The sequence below is a fragment of the Fusarium redolens genome, assembly GCF_020744475.1.
Source record: "Fusarium redolens strain MPI-CAGE-AT-0023 chromosome Unknown BKA55scaffold_27, whole genome shotgun sequence".
NCBI lineage: Eukaryota > Fungi > Ascomycota > Sordariomycetes > Hypocreales > Nectriaceae > Fusarium > Fusarium redolens.
In genome coordinates this window covers 498,416-513,613 of record NW_025763690.1, presented here as the reverse complement: position 1 = coordinate 513,613, position 15,198 = coordinate 498,416, and the positions used below count along the sequence as shown (strand labels likewise).

At 34.0% G+C, this 15,198-nt stretch overlaps 3 protein-coding genes across 3 annotated transcripts; all 3 read right to left on the bottom strand.

The window, feature by feature from the left end:
- Nucleotides 1-297: 297 nt before the first annotated feature.
- On the bottom strand, nucleotides 298-1,591 carry BKA55DRAFT_743909 (uncharacterized protein). Its single transcript, XM_046201571.1, has 3 exons — nucleotides 1,226-1,591; nucleotides 495-1,161; nucleotides 298-435 (listed from the first exon to the last, which is right to left on the bottom strand). The coding sequence occupies exons 1-3, from the start codon at nucleotides 1,534-1,536 to the stop codon at nucleotides 412-414; spliced, it is 1,002 nt and encodes a 333-aa protein (XP_046042311.1). The 5' UTR covers nucleotides 1,537-1,591; the 3' UTR covers nucleotides 298-411.
- A 4,377-nt stretch (nucleotides 1,592-5,968) lies between these two features.
- Nucleotides 5,969-6,519, bottom strand: BKA55DRAFT_697457 (uncharacterized protein; the record flags this gene model as incomplete). The annotated part of the gene is made up of 2 exons (XM_046200382.1): nucleotides 5,969-6,402; nucleotides 6,453-6,519. 2 exons carry the CDS (start codon nucleotides 6,517-6,519, stop codon nucleotides 5,969-5,971), a joined length of 501 nt encoding a protein of 166 aa, XP_046042310.1.
- A 2,091-nt stretch (nucleotides 6,520-8,610) lies between these two features.
- BKA55DRAFT_527924 (uncharacterized protein) lies at nucleotides 8,611-9,424 on the bottom strand (the record flags this gene model as incomplete). Its single annotated transcript, XM_046188958.1, has 2 exons — nucleotides 8,611-9,155; nucleotides 9,262-9,424. The coding sequence occupies 2 exons, from the start codon at nucleotides 9,422-9,424 to the stop codon at nucleotides 8,611-8,613; spliced, it is 708 nt and encodes a 235-aa protein (XP_046042309.1).
- Nucleotides 9,425-15,198: the final 5,774 nt, after the last annotated feature.

The window sequence follows — 15,198 nt, the reverse complement described above, 5'->3', positions numbered from 1 at the left end:
GCGGTAGAGAAGGAAGATACCTAAACTGTGCGTAACCACCCCCTTCTCTATTCCACCATTCTCAGCCCATCGAGGTTCCAATTTCCATCTCTCAATAGCATAAAAGGCCCCTCGTACTTTAAATGCGCCAACACGGTGGAGGGCAAGATAAGATGTCCGCCATGGTGTTGGGCGAAGTTCTTATGTAAAATTTGAACCGATGGTAAAGACTGAGGGGAAGTGAGAAAGGCTTACAGCCAGGCACAGGACGTAAGATATAGATACAATATATCCTTGATTGAGCTCCGCTTAGTCATAGTCATTTCTTCCAACCCCATGCCAAAGACATGGATAAGAATCCCTCCCAGTAATCCGAGGTCATACGCCATGATGAAAAAAGAAGGTAGATGGATAAGGATGTGATACGTGTTATTACTTCCCCGCAATAGCCTTATACTATAAACACTCAGATTCAGGCACATAGAGGCCCTATCCCATCTCATGCATCGACCCACGATGGTGATCTGTCCTCCCCCGTCAAGCTCACAGCTCCATACAGTCTCCGGACTGGGTGCCTCATAAAGAGGCGGCTTTGAAGGTGTGGGTTGAGGGGTTGAAACGCTTGATTGAATCGGAACCGCATCGAACTGAGGTCCGATGGGAGAGCCCGTGTTCGGGCTATGAGCGGCCCGGGCCGGAGACCCCACAACCTCGGCCGTGTCAGGCATATTTGATAGAAATTGAGGCTGAGGTGCTGAGCCAGAATTTGAACCAAATAGAGTGTCCTTATTGCCTCTACGGCGGCGCAAAAGCACGAGCCCAAAGATACCCATGACGATGACGGCCAGGCCGCCCACTACACCACCAACAATTGCGCCGACGTTATGATTTGGACCAGGGCTGGGAGTCGCAGAAGTGGACGGTTCAGTCAGGGAGCTTGAATTTTCTGTTTCAGAAGCAGTTATTGTAGTTGATCCGCTCTCGGTTGTGCTTGGTTCCAACCCCAATGTCGTTAATCCACCCGTAATCTCGTGTCCGTCAACTAGTACCAGGGTGCTCAGTTCTCGAGGTTGCAAAGGTGTACTATCGAAGCGTACAATAAAGTCCAATGTACTACACCAATAGGAGAAAATCCCGTCACCAAGTTCTAGTGTAGCGCAGACGGGCGCCGCAGTCGAAGCGCTACGAACGTGACTGAGTCAGGATAAAGTAACTGCAGAAGGAAATAACAGAAACTTTATCTTACCATACAGCAATGTGACTGTTTGCACTACATTCGTTGTTGCACTTGGCTGGGTCGAGGTAGACGGTGCGGTCAAGACAAGTGGTGGCGACAGCGTGTGATTCGCACCATACACGGTTGATTTTGCCCGATTCCCACACGCAACGTAGCCCCTCATCACATGTCCATCGATCTCTGTTCGCGTTAAACCCACAGGTTGAATCTGGAGCAACAGTCACAGTGATTGTACCAGAAATCAGCTCTTCAACATCGGCTCGTCGCGCCAGCCTCTGTGGCTGAGGCATCGGATCAGGTTTGTGCAAATCAGTGATCATGGGTACGTGTGTTGCTTATACCTTTAATGACCTCTGCTTGATATGTATTAATAGGTGCGAGGGCGGAAGGAAGAGAAAGGAGGAAACTCCAGCCTAATAAGTATTACTTACTATGGTAATTCCAACGCGGCCAGAGAGGTTCTAGAATTTCAATCGCTTATATTAGCTAAAAGCCTCCATTTGCTGTCGATTCTGTTTCTCCGTGCCGCACGATTTGATAGGCTACTTATTATAATGGTTGTTCAGCTTGATGCCACATTTCTGCATAAGGTTGAACTCAGGCCTGAGTCAAACTTAGGAAAGTCTCATTTTCAATATCCGCGGAATTATCCATTTTGTGGCGTAATGAATGAACTCGTGCTCTTATTAATAGCTAATAGCTAGTTCAAGAGAGTTCCGTTTATAATGGGTTTTTGACCAAACACTATGCCGTGATAGTGCACTAATACTCTCCGACGCCTTATGATAGTTTCTGCATCTTTACGATCCCAATTTTCCAGTCAATTCGGCGTGCATATCTAACTTATCGTGCCGGCAAGGGATCTTGCCCAAGAGTATGATGAGTTGCAATGTGATCGACAACGCACGGATGATCGACATCGGTGAACGTAGCCCAATACTTCTGAGAAATTATATCCCGTACTGGCCATCCAAGCCATCCAAGGCGCACACGACATAATCCGATGGGGGCAGAACCAGGCCGACGCCATGTAAGCAATATAGCAGCTGAATCTGATCACATGCATTATGCCCAACGCCATTCGAACGGCTGTTGGACGATGGGCACCGGTGGCGCGACCCAGACAACGCCAGTCAGCGAATATGGCGTTCCAGGCTTAGCAGTGCTCGTGGAACACACCGCTTCCTCCCTTAAGTTAATTTTTCTTATCTTTGCTTACTAGAGCTATAATAGGAATTACAATTAGCTAATTTGTGCCCTTTATCTTATTCCTGTATTCTATTTATAGTTTACCCAATTAATATCTTGAGAGTTTATAATTTATAAGGATATTTATTTTTTATTTAATTAAGATTTTATAAATATTTATATAGCTAACTAAAGACAACTTATAATAAATAAAGCCTAGTAGATAAGTTATTATATTATATATAATATATAAAACTATAAACTTTTACATTATATACTTATAAATTAAAGCTAATTAATATTAAGAATATATAATTAAAACAAACTTAATAAGATTAATATTAATCTTATAATACTATACTTAATATATAATACTTACCTATTAAGATATATAATATTTTAAACTACTTAGTATTATACCTTATATTATTTACTAATATAAACCTAATATAAATTAGTTTAGTTTTAAAAGAAACTTAATTATTATAAAGTAATATATATAAACTTAATATTTAAATAATATAATATATTTAATAAGTATACTAATTAAATATATATACTAATTAAAAAATTCTTATTTTATATTATTACTCTTTAATTAAATACTTCTTAACTATTAAATATATTATAACCTTAAAATAAGGCTAAAAATCCATCTATTTTTTTAGCTTTTTAAAATAACTTATAATTAAGTTTTTAATATCTTATAAGTATATATAAAGTTAAATATAATACCCTTTATAATTAAAATAATTTATTTTTAACTTAGATTTATAAGGATTTTCCTTATAATTATATTTTATAAAAAGAATAATTAATTTTCTATTTATAAAGTATAATCCCCAGTTTAGACTACTGCTTTTTTACTAATTTTACTTTATCTATTCTCATATGCAAGGTCGATTGGTCACGTGCCCTACCACGTGCATTTAATTAATTAAGTCATGACTTCAGGTTAATTTGACTTTCGCTAACTAACTTATATAAAACTTAACATAATTCCTTTAATTCTGACTTTGACAGAATTTCTAAACCCCGCCTTTACCCCGCATTTATCCTAGAACTCTTTTATATATAATAGAGAGGATATAAAATACCTATTCTGCCTCTATAATTATATTAATAAGTTACTTTTTATATTAAGTTAAGTTTAGGCCTATAAAGGCAGTAAGGAAAGCTACCTCTTTTATTATTAGAGATTAATTATATCTTAAGGCTTTTTTTAGCTATTTTAATTAAGTTAAAGTTCCCTCTTAATAAGAAGTTCTTCCTAATAGCTATAGCTATTATATATAATATATAATAATCTCTTTTTATAGCTTGATTTAGGGCCGGTCTAATTATATCGATGAGATTATAGTTAGTTGTGTAATAGCCCTGATCGGGCTGCAGGCTATTGCGAACAGGCATCGTGATGGTGGCTATGATTGATGTCAGCAAGTGTGACCAACAGTCAGGTCGGGTAACGTACTTGTGAATTTGCTGGTTAATCTTCTACTGGGTTAGGCTCTGACTGACCTTTGAGTGGAAGTGCGATAGATAAATCAGGCGTGGTATTCCTTAAGGTGGGTTGAAGGAAGAAGGTTAATCTAGCTGCTAAAAACTAGTATTTCTACTGCTTGGTTAAGGCAGCAATTGCGTTATTAAGGCAGATAAACCTTATCTAATATTAACTTCTATTATAATAACTTGCTATAAAGGTCTCTTTATTTATATTACTAATAAAAAAGCTAAAAAGCTAGATAGCCTCTTATAAGGTTAAAAGTAAGAGAAAATAAATAAATAAATTATATTATTTCTTTTTTTAAGTTTATAAGTTAGCCTTAAAAGGTATATCTAAGTATTTCTAGAATTTAATATAATTTAAATATTTATTACCTTTATAACTAGTAAAGCTTTATTAAGTTAAATTATTATAATTAATTACTTTAATTATAGCCTAAACGTAGCTATATATATATTAGCTAAAAAGCCTCACTTATTAGCTTACTTTAACCTTTTTTCTATAACCTATTTAAAAAGTCTTTTATTAACCTCTATTATTATATTTTAATTATCTATTATATAATAAGTTGTCTAACCTAACTTCTAGCTATAAGTACTATTAATCTTATAGCTATATTATTATAATACTTTAAAAAAGCCTATAGGTATTTAAGGCTAATAAGCCTTATTTAACTAAAGGCTATAATATAATCCTTAAAATTAAAAAAGTATTTAAATAAAATAAGAAAGGCAAGGGTAATATACTTTATAAAATAATTATAAATATTAAAAGGGCTATATTAAATAAAAATAATACTAGCTCTATTAGGCTAATAATCTTTAATTATAAGATTTTCTTATTTATATATTTTCTTTATATAATAAACCTTTTAATTAATAAAGCCTTTTTTAATTTTAAAAAGTAAAAACTTATAGATTTAGAAGGAAAGTTATATAAAGGGGTATAGTTAAGTAAGAGGGAGAGGAAGTTCCTTAAAGCCCTTAGCTTAAGTAGCTTATATAATAAGTAACTTAAAGATATTTAATAATAGGCTAACAAGGTCTTAAATAAGATTAAGGACTTATAATATAATATAAATAAAAGTAAGGTAATTATAAGGTTTAAGAAAATAAAAGAAATATATTAAGTTTTATATAAGTTTAATTACTTAAAGTTAAAGACTTAAAGTTATAAATTTAATATTAGTAATAAAAAAAGAATTAAAAAAGTTATAAGATAAATTATATAACTAAATAAGTAAATTAGCTATAATATTAATATATTATTAATATAAATAAGAGATATATTTATAATATAATATAATTATTAATATTCTTATAAATTATATTTTTAATTAATTAATAAACTTTTTCTTTAAGATAAAATAAAAAAAGACTTTATTTTAAGTTAATAATTATATAATTAGGTATTTAAAAAACTGTATTAAAATTAATTTATATTTAAATATATTAAAATTCTTTTATATTTTTTACTTATATATTTCTAATTTACCTAATATTTATATTTCCCTTTATTAAAATACCTAATAGTAAGTATAAACCCTAACCCTATTAATATCTTTTATAAAGCTTTAAAATCTTATAAGTCTTATTATAATTACCTAGCTTAATACTATAATAGGCCTAACCTTAACTAAGACTAGGGTTATTTTAGTAGCTTTTATAATTAAAAAGATCCTTATAGGCCTAGCTAAATTAGTCTAAAATACCTCTAGAAGGTCTTTTTAAACCCCTTATAAGTTAATCCCCTCCCTCTTCTTAGCTTTTAACCTATATCTCTCTTTCTTAGCTTTTTTAGCTATATTTCTTCTTACTAGCTCTTCAAGCTATACCTTTCCTTATTAGCCTCTTAGGCTGTTCTCCTTCTTGAAGCTTTTTTTTTTATTATCTCTCTCTTATATTTACCTTTTCCTTTCTGTACCTTTATTTCTTACCTTTTTCCTTTTACTTTCTTTTATTTCTTTATCTCTCCCTCTCTTTTTTATAGCTATATCTTAGCTAAAAGAAAATACTGAGGCAAAACTAGCTTAGGCAGTTAATATTAACCCTATCCTAACCCTAACCTTCGGCAGAAAGATAATCCGAGTTATTAGAGAGCGCTATGATATTTGGCTCGATTGCAGAGAGCTCAGCTTGTAATTCGGCCTTGCGCTCCTGGAGATGTCTGATTATCTTGTCTGCGTGGGCCAAAGTTTGAGAAAATGATGCAGCATTGCCCTTATCGGCATCAATGACGGCTGTTTCTCTGGCGGTGGCGGCGGTGATGGATTCCTGTACCGCCGCCCATTTTTCCTCTCGCCGTATAACATAATTGAGGTTTTCTATGCGTTTTTCAAGATCATGATATGCTTCATTGAGTCGGGGGGTAGTGCTCTCTCGTTCTCTTTTGTTATTTGTATGCCGCTTACTGATATTGTTTATATCGGCCGCTTGCGATTCGTCATAGATATCAAGGCGTTGAATCTCCTCTGTCAGATGGTGTTTAAAAGCATCTTATGGAATTATTAGTGTTTGCAAAACCCGAGCTAAGAGTATCACTGACCCAGATCTCTGAACCTCCTGTTAAAGTACCGGAAGCTGGACCTTATAGGAACGTCTCCTGTCTTCATAGTGCTTCTTTTTTCATCATCAAGGGCTACTTCTATTATTACCTATTTAGACCATTAATTAAATTCATAGCTTAGATAGCAAGGACACAGCCTCTTCAATGTTCCAATTAAGTAGCAAGAGCAAAAGCACTGCCAAGACATATAAAAGAGGGCCATTAGTCCAGGGTATGCTGATATAAATATCGCCTTTGGCTCAAACATAAGATATGATATAATAGCTAATGCCAATTATACTTATAAGTAAACCTATAAGAATGAGAGGTATTTGTGCTTCGTGCTTAGTTAGACGGGTTATAAATGCTTTCGGGGAATGTTAAATTTCCGTATCGTCTCATGACATAGCTCTATAGCTAAGAGGGTTTGGATCGTGTACTATAAACTGTAGTAAGACTTGGTTCTCAATCACTGTAATAAAGCCCACTCTTTGCCCGCGTAAAATAATACTTTCAATTTAAGTTAAGTAACTATGTTCTCGCTCTTTTATATAGTATTTGCAAAGCTCTGAAGACATGGCACCTATTTCCTGTGGTAAGTGAAATTTAGTTAAGACTTTACCTCCTTTAAATCTGACTTTTGGCTGTCTTCTACCAATAGCCCTCAAATCAATATCTATTGCCAGTGGTCCTGCCTACATCCGTGAGACTAGGAAGAATGTCGCTTCGATTCCCTTCGACTGCATTTCCCCAGTCTTTACAGCGTCAGATGATGCTGTGTATTCTGCTGTTGTCTCTCTTACGGCGCCCTGCACGATGACTGTACAAGTTGTACCTTCAGGGTGATCATCTCTAGCTACGTTGGAAAATCAGTTGCCCTACTTCTCACTCCTACTCTTGCCGCGACTGCTCCTGCACTCGGTGCCGTAGCTTTCAATGCAGACCCTCAGCAGGTCACCCAGCCGAATGAACAACATGTAGCTTCTAGTCAGATGGTCATGAATTTCCCATAACCGTTCGAGGTCTGAGCACTGAGGTGCCATGGGGTATCTCCGACCATGTCTCGTTCCAACTACTCTGGGTTAATTTACAGACATTTCTCACCGCCTCTGGTAATTCTCTTCTCAAGCTATATGCTCTGGCAGATAACCTACCCAACTACGCAAAGGTGGGGGGCCGGTTGAGGAGTATTGGTCACGAAATGGAGGCACACAGCAATCTCCTATAGATCACATCTCATCAATGCAATCTTCCTCAGATGTGATGTTTATGGCCATATCCTCGCCTACGGGTGGTACATATCTCTGGGAGGAAGATCACAGCTTCCAAAGCCCTGTACTCGATTATCTTTTCTCCCGATAGTCGTTCGGTTGCTTTTTATAGCCAATTCGAGATGACCAAGAAGCAAAAGCCTAAGACTATGTTGGTGCAAATGGCAACAGGAAAGAATAAGTTAGCCTACTCAGATGATCCGATTACATCGTTTCGTTTCACCCTAAAAGCTATTTCCATGCAGCAGGAGATAACCGCGGCTATATCATGGTCCGTGAAACCCATATTCTTACTGAAACGCTCACCCTACATATTAAAACATCACGGATCTCGATACATGTTTTTACTACTATTCAGGCTTTTACATCTCACCTCAAGGAAGGCTTGTCGTCTTATCACGCTTATCCAACTTTTCGTCACTTAGAGTTTAAATCTGAGATAAAGAAAAGCAGATAAGAGATTACTAAATAATACCTCCCACTCCTATTATATTAAGGAAATACATAATAAAAAGCCCAAAACTTAATTCCGCCATGCTATGCCTCTTAAATAGACTTCTAGGGCTTAAATAAGTTATAAAGAAGCTTATAGTCGCCCAATTATGTCCTGATTGCTACTCTTTCTAGACCGTATTAAACCGTTCCTGACTCCCAGAGAAAAAGATAGCTATTAATTATCTTGGCTTAGATGGGTAAGAATGTGGATGTAGTCTTTCTCTCCTATTATTAATGCCGCACCAGCCTGGGCGAATCGGGCATTGACCGATGCGTGATAGGATATTCCTATTCGGCATTAAAGTAGTTGGCTGAACTATCCCAAAATGTCGAGATCGGAGGAGTCTATAAACCCTATCAGATACATGGGTCTCGAGTTACCCTGCAGGGCGTTAAGTGGCATAACTTACATGAGGGTTAGACCGGTCATAGATGCTTGGAGCGTTGAAGTCTATGGGCGATATATAGCCATAAGTCGTATAAGGGGTCACCTTACTGTCGCTGGTGTAGGACTCCTGATCAGCAGTATTGCTATATAGCATTCTAGGGGAAGGTATTATAGGCATGACGGAAGTATTTAGGTAATTAGGGTGGGCGTCAGTAATAGTCATAGCTGGATAGGTATTAGGGGAATTGTAGGTAGTGATAAACTTGTTATTAGGAGCCGGATTAGTTAAGTATGTGAACTGGGAAAAGCTGTGGCAGCGAGACTGGTCGTCGTGGCTGGAAGTGAAAAAGAGATCGTCAGTCGGCTCCCCGGGAGGATTGAACTGGCTCTGAGAGATGACTGGTTTGGCGGAGGTAGCGGGCTGCGGCTTCAGGGACTTGAAGGATTGCTTCGACTTGGTGGTCTCCTGGGCCTGCTTATCGGGTCCGGCAGGGTCAGAAGAGCTAGAACGGCGCTCATGGTCCTCGAGGCGTTGCTTGAGTTTCTTGCCTATAAGCAGGCATTTATGTCAGTTATGGTTGGGAATTAGCTTTGGAATCTTCGGAAGCTAAGTCCGGTGGAAGTTAGCCTCTCGGAGGTAGCGGAAAGAACGTACGGTAGTTACGCTGAGCAATGCGGTTCTGTATCCGTCGGCGCTCAGCAATGTCAGAGATCTTGGTCCAGTCCTCATCAGGGTCAGCAGATACACTCCTGGTACCCGAGGAGCGTCTGCGAGGAGGAGCTTCCAGGGAGTCGGGTAGTGACATGAACATGGACATTGTAAAAGTGGTTGAAGTTGGTTGAGTAGAGGGTTTGAGTCGGTGTGTCGTCATGGCCTAGCAATGAGCGGGCGAGATGGGCGAGAATACACGGCCTTATATGCCGACGGACATGGGGAGGGCTTAGGTGAAGGAGTAACAAATAGCGCCGGCCGAAGCGCACCTTTGATACAGCGCGATATCGTTACGACACTCGATAGTCTGCTTATATGCTGGGGTGTAAGGGCTGCGGTAAGAGACGAAGGAGATGGACGTGACAAAGACGGGACAGAGGCTCCAATCTGTAGACATGGTCTGAGCTCCCCACAAAGCAGTCTACCGTTTCATTGCGGGCGGCACGAGTCACGAGGAGGCGCTTGATCTCGGGGAATGCTTATCTCTAAACGATAAGAGAAGGAAAAGCCCAGCAAGAGAAAGAGACAAGAGGCGTATCGGACTCATATGACAGAAGAGCTGCCTAGTGCGGCTCAACATCGGACGATATATGCCTGAGGTGTATTGGAGGGGCGTATGGTATGGAGAAGTGGGGATGAAGTTCTTTCCGTCGGGCAACTAGACCTATTGTAAATCAATACTGTGGGAGTCGAAGGCGTTATTAAATGGCCTAAGGTACATGTGTTTGAGAGGGGCATAGTTCCCTAGATAGTATACATATTGCAGCCACCAGCAGATCAGACCGTCTTTGTCATACGGTCCCAACAGCTTGCAACGGGTAAATTCCCCGAACCCCTCCTCAAGCTGACGCCTACACCTTTAACTTTTGGCGTATCGTGCGGCGTGAGTCAGTATCACATAGGTGAAGCATGTGCTTGAAACCTTAGCATTCGAGACCGAAAGCATGTGAGGCTGGCGGTGGTAAGATGAATGCCGCCATGGTGGATGGTTGCGAAGTGGTGATCTCCTGCGTGCTCAGCAATAGGCGCTAAGCAATGAGTGAGCTGTGGCACAGGTAAACAGGGCGCGATAGGGAGGGTGGGTAAGCCCATTCACGGTACCAGACACCCTTTCTGTGCTCTGATAGAATGTAGAGTTGGGTAGGTTAATGCCCGGTGCCTTATAGCTTTTAATTGTTATATTCCAGAACTAGCACCGACCTCATAAAGTCTCGGCGCGCACGTAGAGACAAGAGGAGGCAGAAGCCATAAGGTTTGCCTATACCCATGGATGTTCTTTCGTTCTCCTATTATATCGCAGCTACGCGATGGAAAGTCTGGAATAAAAAGCTCCATGCATCCGCTCGCTAATCAGCGAGACAAGGAATGCTTTTAATCCGGATAGAGTTCGGCCCACATAGCTGGATCACTTTGTTTTATTAGCTCGCCCGGATTCTTTAGTCCCCGACATACTGATATTAGACAGCACGTATAAGACGATTAAGCATGGAATGCCGCTCCTCGGTATAATCTGAATTAATGTTTGCTTACAACCTTTTTGCATAGCCTTTGAATTCCTCCGTCGCGAGACGGAGAATGATATACTTGGGCAATAGACCCGCTGAAGATGTTACACGAACAAAATAGCGCGGCGAATTATTGTGTGGCCTGTAGGAATACTGGTGTGAATACTTTGTCTATAATATGCAAATAAAGTGGGGCTAGGTTAATACCGCGCCGCCTTCTCTCGTAAGCCATAACTTAATTACTAGTCTAGGGCTTATTTAAGCTAAATAAGTAGTTAAGGGCAAGTAAAGATTATATGGCGGTGTTAGGGTTGTGTATGGGCTATTTACTTAGTTTAAACTTTATATAAGATAAGTATACTAACTAATAGCTAACCCTAATTCCCTAGTAATTATAATATTAAGGTAAAGGTTAATATTTAACTTAAGTCTACCTAGGGGTTAGGGCTAAAAGGTTTATCTTATAATATAAAATAAATTACTAAAAAAGTATAATAGGTGCATTTTTAAATAAGTAAACTAGTCTGAACTAGGTTTATATTTACAGATATATAGGGTGTTATACTAAGCAGTTATTAGGCATTATATCTCTTAACAATTAAGTAATGCTGGTAAGGATTATTGATATAAAGAGGTCTTACTAATAGCTGGTGAGCTGAGTTCTGTCTATTACTAAATGAATATATAAATATTGAAGGGATCCTCGGGGGATTACTTGGTATTGGGATTACGGTGATCCTGGATTGCAGTGGCTCCTGGAACGTAGTAATCCTGTACAAGCGTAATCCTGCTGTGATTAGCTGAGAAGGTCCGCTTGTGAATTCATCATGAGTTCACGTCTCAGTGGTTGAGTTCCTCTTTTATATAGGGCTTCCTGCACGACTGCTTATAGGGTACACGTGATGTAACTGCTAGGGTTATAATAAAGAGGAAAGGAACAATAATAAATAAATAAATAAATAAATAAATAAATAAAAAGTTTTTAATATTAAGTAAAATAATTTAAGTATATAAATTATATATAATACTTATTTATTTATTTTATTTAATAGTTATTAAACTTAAAAATTTAAATATTAAAGCTTATTATTATAATAAGTATAAGTTAATTAAAGAATATAATAATTACAATTTTTTAAAAAATAAACTAATTTATATTATATTTATATTAATTCCTAAGTATATATTACTACTTTTTTACTAATCTTACTTTATTTATTTATATATATAAGGTTAATGAGTTATATGCCTTACTATATATATTTAATTAATTATATTATAACTTTAGGTCGATTTGACTTTCGCCAACTAACTTATATAAAGTAACAGACTTAACACAATTGCTTTAAATTTCTAAACACTGCCTTTACCCTGCGTTTATCTAACTCTATATATAAACTCTCCATATTAATTCAAGAGTAGCTCTCTAGTAATATTAGCTGCCCTTGAAGATATATTAAGGAGCTACTTTTTATATATAGCTAAGTTACTTATAAAGGTAGTAAGGAAAGCTGCCTTATTTAATTAAAGAAGATAACCTTCCCTTAAGGCTATTTCTAGATCTTTAAGACCTAATAGCTTATTATTAACCTAATTTAAAATAATTAAATTAATATAATATCTCTCTTTTATATAATTAATTAACTAGATTAAGCTATAATTAAAAATAGCTATTTTAATAAGGTTAAATCTGCCTTTTAATAAGAAGTTCTTTATAATAATAACTATTATATATATTATATAAAGTTATTTTTTATTAATTACCTTTAAGGCAGGCCGAATAGCTAGATTAAAATTATAATTAGTTATATAATAAGTATAATTATATAGCTATAGGCTATTATATATAGGTATTAAGGTAATATAGCTATTATATTATTAATAAAAAGGATTAGATAGTATTTAAGTTAGATAATATATTTAAGTATAATAAATAAATTAAATATAGTATTTCTTTAAATAGCTTAAAGAAAGAAGGTTAATTTAGCTATTAAAAGGTAAACCTATAGCTAGTATTTATATTACTTAATTAAGGCAGTAAGTATATTATTAAGGTAGATAAACCTTATTTAATTCTAACTTCTATAATAATAGCCTGCTATAAGGGTTTTATTATTTAAACTATTAACAGAAAACTTAAAAAGCTTAATAACCTTATATAAGGCTAAAGGTAAGGAAAAAAAAAACCTTCTTTTATTTATAGATAATAAGAAGGAAACAAAGTACTTATTTTACCTTTATAATTATATTAATAAGCTACTTCTTATAATAGGCTAAGTTTAGGCTTATAAAGACAATAAGGAAAACTACCTCTTTTACTATTATAGGCTAGTTATATCTTAATGCTTTTTTTTAGCTTTTCTAATTTAAATAACTTTTAATTTATTTAAGCTAGAGATATTTTACCTCTTAGGTAGCTTAGATTTATATAACTAATTAATTAACTTAGCTTATAATTAAAAATAGCTATTTTAATTAAGTTAGATTTCTTATTTAATAAGAAGTTCTTTTTAATAACTATAAGTATTATATATATTATATAGTAATTTCTACTTATAACTTACTTTAAAGCTAATTTAATTATATTAATAAGATTATAATTAGTTATATAATAATCTTAATTAGGCTATAAGCTATTATAAATAATAAGTATTATAATAGTAATTATAATTAATATTAATAAGTATAATTAATAGAAATAAAAAGTTAACTTAGGTAATATACTTTAGAAGTATAATAAATAAATTAGGTATAATATATTATAAAGGTTAATTAAGGAGTATGTCTTTAAGTAGGCTAAAGAAAGAAGGTTAATTTAGCTATTAAGACCTAGTATTTTTATTACTTAATTAAGGTAGTAATTAAATTATTAAGGCAGATAAACTGTATTTAATATTAACTTTTATTATAATAGCCTATTATAAAGGTCTTTTTATTTAAGTTATTAATAAAAAGGCTAAAAAGCTAAGTAGCCTTTTATAAGGTTAAAAAAAAAAAAAAATTATTAAATATAATATACCTTTTAATAAAAGCCTAAGTAATAATAATTAATAAACTTATATTAGCTTATTAATACCTTTTTACTTTTATAATTAAATAATATATTACTTAAGGTTATTAATATATATAATAATTAGGTTTTCTAAATAAGTAAACTAATTTATATTAGGTTTATGTTTACAGATTATATAAGGCATAATACTAAGCATTATAAAGTATTATATCTCTTAATAATTAAGTAATATATATTAGGCTTATTAATATAAAAATACTTTATTAATAGCTAATAAGCTAAGTTTTATAAAAGTGTTAATAAATATGTTTTATATATTAAAGGTAGCCTAATAGCTTAGTAAGGAATAATAGTAATCTAAAGGTTAGATCTCTAAGGATTATTAGTAATCTATAGTAATTTAGTCTTAAAGCATTATAATTTAAGTAATTTAATAGAAGAGGATTCTTACTAAGAGAAGTAATCCTTTTATAATAAGTAGAACTTATAAGGCCTATATAATATAGCTATATAAGTTATAATATAATCTCTCCCTTTTATTAGGTCTTGCCCTTAAGACTTATATATCTCTATATTTTTATATTAGGCTTTAATAAGTATTAACTCTTTTCTTTTATTATTTTCTTAATATACCTTACTAATTATTATATTATAAAATTTTTAATTAAAATCTTATAAAACTTTAAAGTATATTTATTTAGTAAATTTAATTATAATATTTAGTTTTAATATTATACCTTATTCCTTTTATAAGGCTAAGGGCCTTTATTATAAAATAATTAAGTATTCTTCTTATTACTTTAAATATACTTAATAAGGTTAATCTTATAATACTTTTAGTATTATAATTGCCTATTATATATTATTTCCCTTATCCTTATTACCTTCTATTAACTATTTTCTTTTTAGTTCCTTATTTAAATTATAAGTCTAATTATCTAAAATAGGCAGAAGAGGAAGCTAAGGAAAAGCTTCTTAAGGCCTAATAAGAGGTTAATAAGGCCATTATAAGATTATTTTATATTTATTATTAAAAGGATTTATTATATAAGTAAGGTCTTTAATCTATTATTAATAGTATAAATTCTTCTATAGGTAATCTTATTACTTAGGAGGAGGATATAGTAGTTCTAGATATTTAGTCTTTTAGTAATACTAATATTATTAACTAAAACCTGATTTTTAATCCTTTGCTCTCTATAGTTATTAGTAAGAGTTCTTTAGGAGTTGCTAGGTATTAGTAAGGTATTTTATTAGTTCTTATATATTTTTGCTTTTTAAGTAGTTCTTCTATTTAATTAGATATATCTTTTATTTATTAATTCTTTATATATCTTTAATTTCCTTTACTTTATATATTTC